Here is a 12,500-nt window from a genome sequence, read left to right on the forward strand (position 1 = left end):
TCTTATCAGTGCACCTTGCACTTTCAACCCTAGGAGGTCAGATAGCTTCTTTTTCTTAGCTGAAAGGGTCTGAACACAGTCCTGATCTCCTGCAGGCTGTAAAAGGAGTGGAGTTCTAAAATTTCACGTTCCAATTGCTGTATTCACTGAGCCAACTCTCTTGTCACATGTGCAGTGTACTGCTGACATAACTGTTTGGTTGACTTGACTTGACTTGGTGTGAACTTTGCCCAGGTCCCACCACTGCTGCAAGGAGGTAAAGTGTTTCTTATCCTCCTTAAAAATTTTCCAAAAAAAGGTAAAAATATCCGTAAAATGATTATCGTGTAAAAGAGCCGTATTAAAATGCCAGTATGCACTTCTTGGTTTAATAGAATTTAAAACTGCTACGCAGGAAACCAAGCTGTGGTCTGAGAGACCAACAGGGCTGATAAAACAACTCTTTAAAATCTTTAATGATGCTTAAAAACGTAAAACCTGTCCAACCTCGCCAGCGACATGAAATTGTTGCGGGCATGAACCCATGTGTACTGTTTCTGAGAGCCACGAAATAACCGCCACGTGTCGCATAACCCATAGTTCTGAAGTATCTGAGTGAGACAAGTGCAGGAAGGCATGTGGGGTTCTGTATGGTTGCGGTCACTGTTGTCTACTGTACAGTTTAAATCTCCACCCACAAATAAAAATCCTTCATCATCACACGCCTCGATGGTTGTACATAAAACATCTAAAAAATCAAGTCTCTCTACAGGTGAGGTTGGAGAATACACACAGAGAAAAAAAAAACGTGTTTCTCGAACTGGGCCCTGACTTTTAACAGTCTGCCCTTCACAATCTCCTCTGCATCGTAAGCGACTGGTGTAAAACTCTTAGAAAATAAAATAGCCACGCCCCCACTGGTGGAGGTGTAGTGACTCAGGCAGGAAAGACCAGGCCATTCCTGTGTCCAGTCAGGGAGATTTCTACTGTCACTGTGGGTCTCTTGTAAAAAACACACATCTATCTTCTTCTGCCGCACCACTTCAAATATCTCTGCTATCTTCCTGCTATCTATCGCCCCATTAACATTTAGAGATGAGATGTGTATGTCCTCCATAACAAACCAGAAGAGGGATAATAACAGCAGAGTGTGCAGCCACCGAGGACTGAGAAGACTAAACCGTTTCACCTCCATCATCACACAAGTTAGTGAGTTTCGTCAGTATCTTCTTCAGCCGATAAACTTCCTTATCCTCAAACAACCTTCACTCATGAACCGTTTAATAGCTTCATATAAGCGCTTCAAATCAGGGAAATGATCACTGATGTTCACCAGACGCATGTTTTTACTGACTTTAAGGAAGTGTTTAATTTTAGTGACAGTATAATCTTTATTAGGAGTATTACTCACAGCAGGTTTGGGAACACTGGACTCAGGCACAACCACATCACTCTCTGTCTCACTTTCACTTTCTACGGCTTCCTGGTCCACCTTTTTCGCGTACTTTAAAGCAGCTTTTCTCCCCCTCTTTTTTTTTTTTTCCGGGGGTTTTGAAGGCAACATGTTCAGTTTCCATCATTACAGTGTCAGTAATCTCATCCATCATCTCGTGTCCTTCACCGACAGTGATTTCCTGTGTGTGAACCATCACATCATCAGTGTCGAGCTCTGTGTTACTGTCCTGAGCACTGATCTCAGTCTGCCCAGTGCTCCCAGTGCACCCAGTGTTAATCACCTCCCCACCGGACACTGGGTTAGTTTCAGTATTCGACACTTCAGGTAACTTTCCCACAGGAATATCAGTGTTAGACATCGCAGCCGCCGCGCTGTCTGACTCCGATCCGCTCGCATCCGGGAAAACCGCACCGCTCGCCGCCAGTGCCGGACCTCACCATCCACCTGTGCAGTCTGTTCCGGCCCGTCCCTGACACGAGCTGGAGTGCTGCTCTCGCCCGCTGTACCGTCTTTTCCCCCGCAGCGTAAATTACGTAAGATACGTAAATTACGTAGTCGAACCCATCAATTTTGAACGTTAACCTGTGCTCCAGCTCGGTGATGTTACTGTTCAAAATCATGTACGTGAACCTCCTGAAGGACACTACGTGCTTCACCAGATCAGATTTACATCCGATCGGGATCATTTTAATCAGAGAGACGAGCCTTCCATATCGGGAGAGCTCTCTCACCAAGATCGCTTCATCAATGAAGGGGCGAACATTTGACAATGTCACTTGTTTTTATGGCCGACCACCTTTCCTGCAGCCAGGCTGCACTCCTCCACACTAGCGCCGGTCACCACCCTCACCCTCACGCCGGGTTATGGTGTTAAAACCCTCGGTGCTCTGGGCTGCCATGCTCTCCAGCGAGGTGCTGGTGCTGACACCCAGAGACCTTCTCTATACACAGAGAACTGAGGTCTTTTAGATGTTATTAGATATATAATAAATATAAAGAAAAATACTATCAAACGATAGAAAATGCAAAGAGAGAAAGGAAACGCGACAAGCATGCTCCCACTCACTCCCAGCATGCACTTCGCAGAGAGAGAGAGAGAGAGAGAGAGAGAGAGAGAGAGAGAGAGTGGAGGGGTGTGTGAGAGAGAGAGAGAGAGAGAGAGAGAGAGAGAGAGAGAGAGAGAGAGAGAGAGAGAGAGAGAGAGAGAGAGAGAAGTGTGTGAGAGAGAGAGAGAGAGAGAGAGAGAGAGAAGAGGGGTGTGAGAGAGAGAGAGAGAGAGAGAGAGAGAGAAGAGGGGTGTGAGAGAGAGAGAGAGAGAGAGAGAGAGAGAGAGAGAGAGAGAGAGAGAGAGAGAGGGTGTGTGAGAGAGAGAGAGAGAGAGAGAGAGAGAAGAGGGGTGTGTGAGAGAGAGAGAGAGAAGAGGGGTGTGAGAGAGAGAGAGAGAGAGAGAGAGAAGAGGGGTGTGTGAGAGAGAGAGAGAGAAGAGGGGTGTGAGAGAGAGAGAGAGAGAGAGAGAGAGAGAGAGAGAAGAGAGAGAGAAGAGGGGTGAGAGAGAGAGAGAGAGAAGAGAGAGAGAAGAGGGGTGAGAGAGAGAGAGAGAGAGAGAGAGAGAGAGAGAGAGAGAGAGAGAGAGTGGAGGGGTGTGTGTGAGAGAGAGAGAGAGAGAGAGAGAGAGAGAGAGAGAGAGAGAGAGAGAGTGGAGGGGTGTGTGTGAGAGAGAGAGAGAGAGAGAGAGAGAGAGAGAGAGAGAGAGAGAGAAGAGGGGTGTGTGAGAGAGAGAGAGAGAGAGAGAGAGAGAGAGAGAGAGAGAGAGGGTGACAGGAAGAGAAGGATATGGATTATTAAGTCTCCTGATTGTTGTATGAAAGTTAAGTCACTGTGCAGTTTGGACTCTGGTGAGATTCACTCTTGCAGCAGAACTAAAAGGGAGAAGCAGAAGGAAACACAGACATGAGGATCTCTGGGATAAGAGACGACCCACCACACCACCATCAACAAACCTGAGTGAACGTGTGAGAGTGAGGAGACGACAGCATCCAAATATCCCAGTTCACCAAACACTCCATATCCATGATCCCTCCAGATCTGCTCCTTTACCTCACAAACACCTACTGACTAAAGACTCCACTAAATAAATACGTGTTCAGCCTCGACTTGAACACTGAGACTGTGTCTGAGTCCCGAACACTGATTGGAAGGTTGTTCCATAACTGGGGGGTTTATAGGGGAAATATCTGCCCCCTGCTGGAGTCTTCATTATTTGAGGTACCAACAAATAGCCTGCACCTTTTGATCTAAGTAGGTGTGAAGGATCATCCTGGTACAGAAGTTCACTCAGATACTGCGGCGTGAGAGCGTTAAGTGCTTTATACGTCAGTAGTAGTATTTTATAATCAGTGTGAGATGGAATTGGGAGCAGTGTAGATGATTAAAACAGGGCTGATGTGATCATATTTTCTAGATCTAGTGAGGACTCTTGCTGCTGCATTCTGAACTAACTGAAGCTTATTTCTGCACTTACTCCAACACCCAGACAGTAAAGCGTTACAGTAGTCTCATCTAGATGTAACAAAAACATCTACTAGTTTTTCTGCATCCTGTAACGCCATTATATTTCTAATTTTAGCAATATTTCTAAGGAGAAAGAAGGAGATCCTGGTGATATTATTCACGTGAGACTCAAAGGAAAGACTTGGGTCAATAATCACACCGAGGTCTTTGACTGCTGTACACACTGAGACAAGTAAAGAGACAAAACCCTGATCAGAGGCCAATAACAGTCATTTACCACCTTAACTAGCGCCGTCTCTGTGCTATGATGAGGCCGAAATCCTGACTGATACATTTCATAAATGTTCTTCCTCAGTAGATGTGAGCAGAACTGCTGTGCTACAACCTTTTCTAGAATCTTGGAGATAAAGAGGAGGTTTGATATTGGACTGTAGTTGGACAACTGACAGGGTGAAGGTCAGGTTTCTTAATTAGGGGGTGGATACTGCAGTTTGAAGGATTTTGGTACAAAACCAGTGCTAATGGAAGAGTTTATTATTTTAAAACAGGTTTAATTCCCTCTGGAATGATCTGTTTGAGGAAACTTGTAGGTGATGGATGGAGATGCAGGTTGATGATTTTGATGAGGAAATAAATGAAATGAAGTCGTTCTCTTGAATAGGAGTGAAGCTTTGAATTTGATAGTCTGTTATAATGACACTGCTGTCTACAGGGTTATTTATAAAATACTCTGGATTTATTTTAATCGTCTGGATTTTTTTTGTCTGATGTTTTCAACTTTATTATTAAAGAAGTTGATGAAATCATTACTACCTAGGGAGAGAACCATCTCGACAGCTATGGCACCCATCAGCTTCCACATGCGAGTGCGGAATTAATATAAACAATCCTCATGTTTTATATCTCACACATAGTTAAATCTACATATTTTATCTAATATCTCTCTCGAACAATTTAAATATGCTAATTATTTTACAAGGCTTTGCTTATCCCACCTTTTGTTTTCTGGTAAGTTTATACCTATCTTAGTAAAAGTCCACCCATTTCCAGAAAGCCTCATTCACCTCCATACAATTCTAAAAACATGTACAAAAATATGTCTTGATGGTGATGTTTTCTGTAAAAAATAACATAATGCAGCAGATCATTCACCGCAATATTCACACCTTTTCTTAAATTCTCGTCTGGGTTTTTTTCCGTCTGTCTGCAAATCATCCTTTGTTTTGTGTAGACTTGGTATAGAAACGTGTGCTTTTCGTATTTTTTATAATGCTTTTATGCTCCAAATGCTTTTCCTATTTTTTTATAGCTCTCTCGTCTTTTACTTTGTTGGTCTAGTTTTTCTTAAACTCTTCCTGAAGTATATTTTTTCTTAAGCTCATGCTGTCATAGAAACATCTTACTTCCTGTGTGTTTTGGACATTGGATCTCTTATACTGTACAATTTCTTGCAACTATTCTCCTACGTTCTTTATTATCTGACGATGTGTTGTGCCTATGACCCTATTACTCTCCTCATTTTTATATTTTTATATCTGATTTTTTCATTTGAGATTCTACTTGTGCTTTGATTATATATATGCTGTTTGAGTATAGTTAATGCCTGTTGCCTGCATGCTGCCTGATTATTTTACTGTTTTATTAAAACTGCCGGGTTTTCCGTATCTGCTCACTGGCCTTTATAACATGTATTACATTTTGATCATGTAATGTATGATAAACTTTATATATGATAAACTTTACTCTAAAACATGATTATTGATTTTGTGACCTCTCTCTAGACACTGAGTTCTCTGTGAAGCTGAGTATTATACTATATTAATGCTGAGTAATGGTTATATGCATTAAGCTTGGATTGACACTAATATAAGTGATATTTGTTATCTGAAGCATATTACTAAATTATATATTACTAGATTCTACTACTGATAGCTGAAGCTAAACTACGCTAAATGACATGGGTGAACTTTATGCACTGTATTATGCACAATGAGTCCAGACGTTATGTGGTCTCTCTGTTTTCTCCACATAGCTGAGGAGTTTAACCACATAGGCAGCAGATCAATATCTTGTCTGACATTTTCTAATATGTTCCATACATAACTTCTGACTGAATTCTGCACAGTGTATGATGCACCTGCAGATGCTTCTTCTCCGGCTGATTTTCTTCACACTGTGCACAATGCACCTGCACTCCCCAATAATCCGACCTTACTATTACTATTAAACCCACCTTTCTACTGTTATTGCTGTTATTATTATTTTATATGATTATATGATTATATTTCTATTTATTATTAGTATATGGAATGAAAGTCAGTAGGAGTAAGACAGAGTACATGTGTGTGAATGAGAGGGAGGGCAGTGGAGGGGTGCGGTTGCAGGGAGAAGAGGTGGAGAAGGTGGAGGAGTTCAGGTACCTGGGGTCAACAGTGCAAAGTAATGGAGAGTGTGTTAGAGAAGTGAAAAAAAGAGTGCAGGCAGGGTGGAGTGGGTGGAGAAGAGTGATAGCAGGAGTGATTTGTGATTGAAGAGTATCTGTGAGAGTGAAAGGGAAAGTTTATAGGACTGTGGTGAGACCTGAGATGTTGTATGGATTAGAGACAGTGGCATTGAGTAAAAGACAGGAGGTGGAGCTGGAGGTAGCAGAGCTGAAGATGTTGAGATGTTCGTTGGGAGTGACGACGATGGACAGGATTAGAAATGAGTTTATTAGAGGGACAGCACATGTAGGACGTTTTGGAGACAAGGTGAGGGAGGTGAGATTGAGATGGTTTGGACATGTGCAGAGGATGATCCGCTGTGGCGACCCCTAAAGGGAGCAGCCGAAAGATGAGGATGATTATAGATTATATACTATTAATATACTGTATTATCATTATTTCTGAAAGTTTAGCGGGTGGTGCTTGAGTAATAATGGGAAGAAACAATGCTCTGTGTGGAGTTAAATGGACAAAACGAAGCAGAATTACTCAAGTTACTTGAGGAATCGTCTTAGCCCTAATTTGAGGGCATTTGTTAATGCACAGCTCTATGATCCCACCACAGATTCTCTATGGGTTTGAAGTCAACAAATGGCAGAATCAATGGGAGAGGGGGAAAAAAGAGAGAGAGGGAGGAATGGAGAGAGGGGGGAGGGAAGAGAGAGAGAGAGAGAGGGGGGGGGGGATAGTGTGAGGTGTAATTCAGTCTAATCTCAGGAACAGGTGATGAACTTTCCCCTGGAACAGAACTGCTGTGGTAAAGAACACACACTTATTACACACATACATTCTCAGTATTGATGTCACCTGGTAACCAGAAAGTGTGTGTGTGTGTGTGTGTGTGTGTGTGTGTGTGTGTGTGTGTGTGTGTGTGTGTGTGTGTGTGTGTGCGTGCGTGCAAAACCGGTCTGTCCTGAATATGTGTGTGTGTGTGTGTGAGAGAGAGTGTGTGTGTGAGAGAGAAAGAAGTAGCAGCAAACACAAGCAGAACAACTGATGCATCCACAAAGACACCCAAACACACACACACACACACACACACACACACACACACACACACACACACACACTTTCAGAATCTCTGTATCATGTGATTGAGTCATGTGACTTCAGCTTAAAGCCCAAACACACACACACACTCAAATAAAAAGTCAGCATCTGTGTATGTATATGTGTGTGTGTTTGTATGTGTGTGTGCAGAATCGGTTCCTCACTAATAATGTTACCATATAAAATGAAAACTAGAAGTGTATTTACATTTATATTCTTGTAGTCATTCTGCTTTAACACACATTCAGTAACACAATACAATACTAAAACACACCCGTGTGTGTGTGTGTGTGTGTGTGTGTGTGTGTGTGTGTGTGTGTGTGAGGGAGCACGTGTGTCATTTATGAGGAGAGGGAAGGAAGGAAGCGGGGGTTTAACCCATGTATTACTGTAGCCTTTACACACACACACACACACACACACACACACACACACACACACACACACCAGTGTATGCTTTTACAACTACTGACACCAAATCTCTCTCACACACACACACACACACACACACACAAGTTTCATCTCACAACACACCTATACTTGCAACACGTTTAAAACACACTGTACCATATTCGCAATATACTGCACTACACTCGCAACATGTACACAGCACACTGCACTACACTCGCTACACACTGCACTACATTAGCTACACACTCACAACACACTCACAGCACACTGCATTACACTCGCTACACACTCACACTCACAGCACACTGCACTACACTCGCAACATGTACACAGCACACTGCACTACACTCGCTACACACTGCACTACATTAGCTACACACTCACAACACACTCACAGCACACTGCATTACACTCGCTACACACTCACACTCACAGCACACTGCACTACACTCGCAACATGTACACAGCACACTGCACTACACTCGCTACACACTCACAACACACTCACAGCACACTGCATTACACTCGCTACACACTCACAGCACACTGCACTACACTCGCTACACACTCACAACACACTCACAGCACACTGCACTACACTCGCTACACGCACACAACACACTGCACTACACCCGCTACACACTCACAACACACTGCACTACACTCGCTACACGCACACAACACACTGCACTACACCCGCTACACACTCACAACACACTGCACTACACCCGCTACACACTCAACACACTGCACTACACCCGCTACACACTCACAACACACTCACAGCACACTGCACTACACTTGCTACACACTCACAACACACTCACAGCACACTGCACTACACTTGCTACACACTCACAGCACACTGCACTACACTCGCTACACACTCACAACACACAGCACTACACTTGCTACACACTCACAGCACACTGCACTACACTCGCTACACACTCACAACACACAGCACTACACTTGCTACACACTCACAGCACACTGCACTACACTCGCTACACACTCACAACACACTCACAGCACACTGCACTACACTTGCTACACACTCACAGCACACTGCACTACACTCGCTACACACTCACAATACACTGCTCTGTACTCGCAACACAAACACACATACACACACACACAAAACACACTGCACTATACTCGCAATACACTCACAGCACACTGCACTACACTCGCTAGTCTGTGTATTGGTGTGTTTATCCTGCAGGTTAGTGTATCTGTATAGTATCTGTTAGTGTGAGTAGCTGTGTGTGAGTGTGTATGTGTGTGTCAGTTTCTGTATCTGTTTGTTAGTGTGTCAGTGTGTGTCTGTGTGTATCTATGTTTGTGTGTGTATCTGTGTGTCAGTGTGTTTTAGTTTGTGCATCTGTTTGTTAGTGTGTGTATCGGTGTGTTTGCGTGTGCCAGTATGTGTTAGTGTGTCATTGTGTGTATCTGTGTGTCAGTTTCTGTATCTGTTTGTTGGTGTGTCAGTGTGTGTTAGTATGTGTCTGTGTATCTGTGTTAGTGTGTGTATCTGTGTCAGTGTGTGTCAGTTTCTGTATCTGTTTGTTAGAGTGTCAGTGTGTGTTAGTATGTGTCTGTGTATCTGTGTTAGTGTGTGTATCTGTTTGTGTGTCAGTTTGTGTATCTGTTTGTGTGTCAGTGTGTGTTAGTGTGTGTCTGTGTATCTGTGTTAGTGTGTGTATCTGTGTGTCAGTGTGTCAGTTTGTGTATCTGTGTGTGTTTGTGTGTGCCAGTGTGTTAGTGTGTCATTGTGTGTATATGTATGATTTTATGTCAGTGTGTTTACCAGTGTGTTAGTGTGTTTCTTTGCCTGTATCTGTGTGTCAGTGTGTATCTGTGTGTTAGTGTGTGTTTATCTGTTTGATAGTGTGTGTATCCTGTAGGTTTGTGTGTCAGTGTGTGTATCTGTGTTAGTTTGTGTATCTGTGGGTTAGTGTGTGCCAGTGTGTGTCTGTGTGGTAGCATAAGTATCTTTGTGTCAGTTTGTGTATCTGTTTGTTAGTGTGCCAGTGTGTGTCTGTGTGTTGGCATGAGTATCTGTGTGTCAGTTTGTGTATCTGTTTGTTAGTGTGCCAGTGTGTGTCAGTGTGAGTATCTATGTGTCAGGTTCAGTTAGTTTGTGTATCTGTGTGTCAGTTTGTTAGGGTGTCATTGTGTTTATCTGTGTGATAGTATGTGTATCTGTGTGTCAGTGTTTCATTGTGTCATTGTGTGTGTCTGTGTGTTAGTGTGTATCGGGATTGGAATCTCTGTGTCGGGTGTGTGTATCTGTGTGTCAGTGTGTTTATCTGTGTGTCAGTGTGTATCTGCATCACTACTCAATTATAGTATGTGTGTGTTAGTTGTTTAGTTAAATAAATTAATAGAAGCAGAGTGTGTGTGTGTGTGTGTGTGTGTGTGTGTGTGTGTGTGTGTGTGTGTGTGTGTGTGTGTGTGTGTGTGAGATAATCAGTATGGGACAGGCAGCTGGGTAAACACTGTGTGTGTGTGTGTGTGTGTGTGTGTGTACTGACACAGAGTGTATCAGGTTACGGTGGTTTGTGGTGTTGATCGTAGGAGGCACTCTTTCGCAGCACTTTTTCAACTGCCAAAGGAAACAAGTGAATTATGGAATGAATAAGGGGTGACAGAAAGAATAAGGCGGTGAATAAGGGGGTGATGCCATGAATAAAAGAGTGAAGGAGTCAATAAAGAGGTGATGGACTGCTTAAGGGTATGACGAAGTAAAAAATAGAATGATGGCCCAAATAAGGGATTGACAAAGTAAACAAGCGGGTGAAGGAGTGAATAAGGGGGTGAAGGAGTGAATGAGTGAATAAGGGGGTGAATGAGTGAATAAGGGGGTGAATGAGTGAATAAGGGGGTGAATGAGTGAATAGAGGGGTGAATGAGTGAATAGAGGGGTGACGGAGTGAATAGAGGGGTGACGGAGTGAATAGAGGGGTGACGGAGTGAATAGAGGGGTGACGGAGTGAATAGAGGGGTGACGGAGTGAATAGAGGGGTGACGGAGTGAATAGAGGGGTGACGGAGTGAATAGAGGGGTGACGGAGTGAATAGAGGGGTGACGGAGTGATGGAGTTAATAAGGGGGTGATGGAGTGAATAGAGGAGTGATGGACGGCTTGAGGGTATGACGAAGTAAAAAAAATAGAATCATGGCACAAATAAGGGACTGACAAAGTAAACAAGAGGGTGAAGGAGTGAATAAAGGGAGTGAATGAGTGAATAGAGGGGTGACGGAGTGAATAGAGGGGTGACGGAGTGAATAGAGGGGGTGACGGAGTGAATAGAGGGGGTGACGGAGTGAATAAGGGGGTGACGGAGTGAATAAGGGGGTGACAGAGTGAATAAGGGGGTGACAGAGTGAATAAGGGGGTGACAGAGTGAATAAGGGGGTGACAGAGTGAATAAGGGGGTGACAGAGTGAATAAGGGGGTGACGGAGTGAATAAGGGGGTGACGGAGTGAATAAGGGGGTGGAGTGACGGAGTGAATAAGGGGGTGGAGTGACGGAGTGAATAAGGGGGTGGAGTGACGGAGTGAATAAGGGGGTGGAGTGACGGAGTGAATAAGGGGGTGGAGTGACGGAGTGAATAAGGGGGTGGAGTGACGGAGTGAATAAGGGGGTGGAGTGATGGAGTGAATAAGGGGGTGGAGTGATGGAGTGAATAAGGGGGTGGAGTGATGGAGTGAATAAGGGGGTGGAGTGATGGAGTGAATAAGGGGGTGGAGTGATGGAGTGAATAAGGGGGTGGAGTGATGGAGTGAATAAGGGGGTGACGGAGTGAATAAGGGGGGGTGACGGAGTGAATAAGGGGGGGTGACGGAGTGAATAAGGGGGGGTGACGGAGTGAATAAGGGGGGTGACGGAGTGAATAAGGGGGGTGACGGAGTGAATAAGGGGGTGACGGAGTGAATAAGGGGGTGACGGAGTGAATAAGGGGGTGACGGAGTGAATAAGGGGGTGGAGTGATGGAGTTAATAAGGAAGTGATGGAGTGGATATGGGGGTGACGGAGTGAATAAGGTGGTGATGGACTGAATAGAGAAGTGATTAGGGGAGTGATAGAGTAAATAGAGGAGTGATGGAGTGAATAAGGGGGTGATGGAGTAAATAGAGGAGTGATGGAGTGAATAGAAGAGTGATGGAGTGAATAGAGGGGTGACGGACTGCTTGAGGGTATGACAAAGTAAAAAATAGAATGATGGCACAAATAAGGGATTGACAAAGTAAACAAGGGTTAGGGTTAGGGTGAAGGAGTGAATAAGGGGTGAAGGAGTGAATAAAGGGAGTGAATGAGTAAAAGAAGGGGGTGAATGAGTAAAAAGAGGGAGTAAAAGAGTGAATAAGAGGGTGAAGGAGTAAATAAGTGAATAAGGGGGTGAATGAGTGAATAGAGGGGTGGTGGAGTAAAAAAGGGGGTGATGGAGTGAATATGGGGGTGATGGAGTGAATAAAGGGGTGATGGAGTAAATAGAGGAGTGATGGAGTGAATAAAGAGGTGATGGACTGCTTGAGGGTATGACGAAGTAAAAAATAGAATGATGGCACAAATAAGGGATTGACAAAGTAAACAAGGGTTA

At 44.0% G+C, this 12,500-nt stretch overlaps 1 protein-coding gene across 1 annotated transcript in view; it reads right to left on the reverse strand.

Annotated features, from left to right (window-relative positions):
- Positions 1-3,288: 3,288 nt before the first annotated feature.
- Positions 3,289-12,500, reverse strand: part of LOC310725912 (uncharacterized protein) — a 21,451-nt gene continuing 12,239 nt past the window's right edge. Inside the window, exon 2 of the mRNA XM_083541067.1 lies at positions 3,289-3,354. Within this exon, the coding sequence (XP_083397193.1) occupies positions 3,304-3,354 (51 nt within the window). The 3' untranslated portion in view covers positions 3,289-3,303. The remainder of the gene's footprint in view (positions 3,355-12,500) is intronic.

This window comes from Silurus aristotelis (genome assembly GCF_946808225.1).
Source record: "Silurus aristotelis genome assembly, chromosome: 5".
Lineage (NCBI taxonomy): Eukaryota > Metazoa > Chordata > Actinopteri > Siluriformes > Siluridae > Silurus > Silurus aristotelis.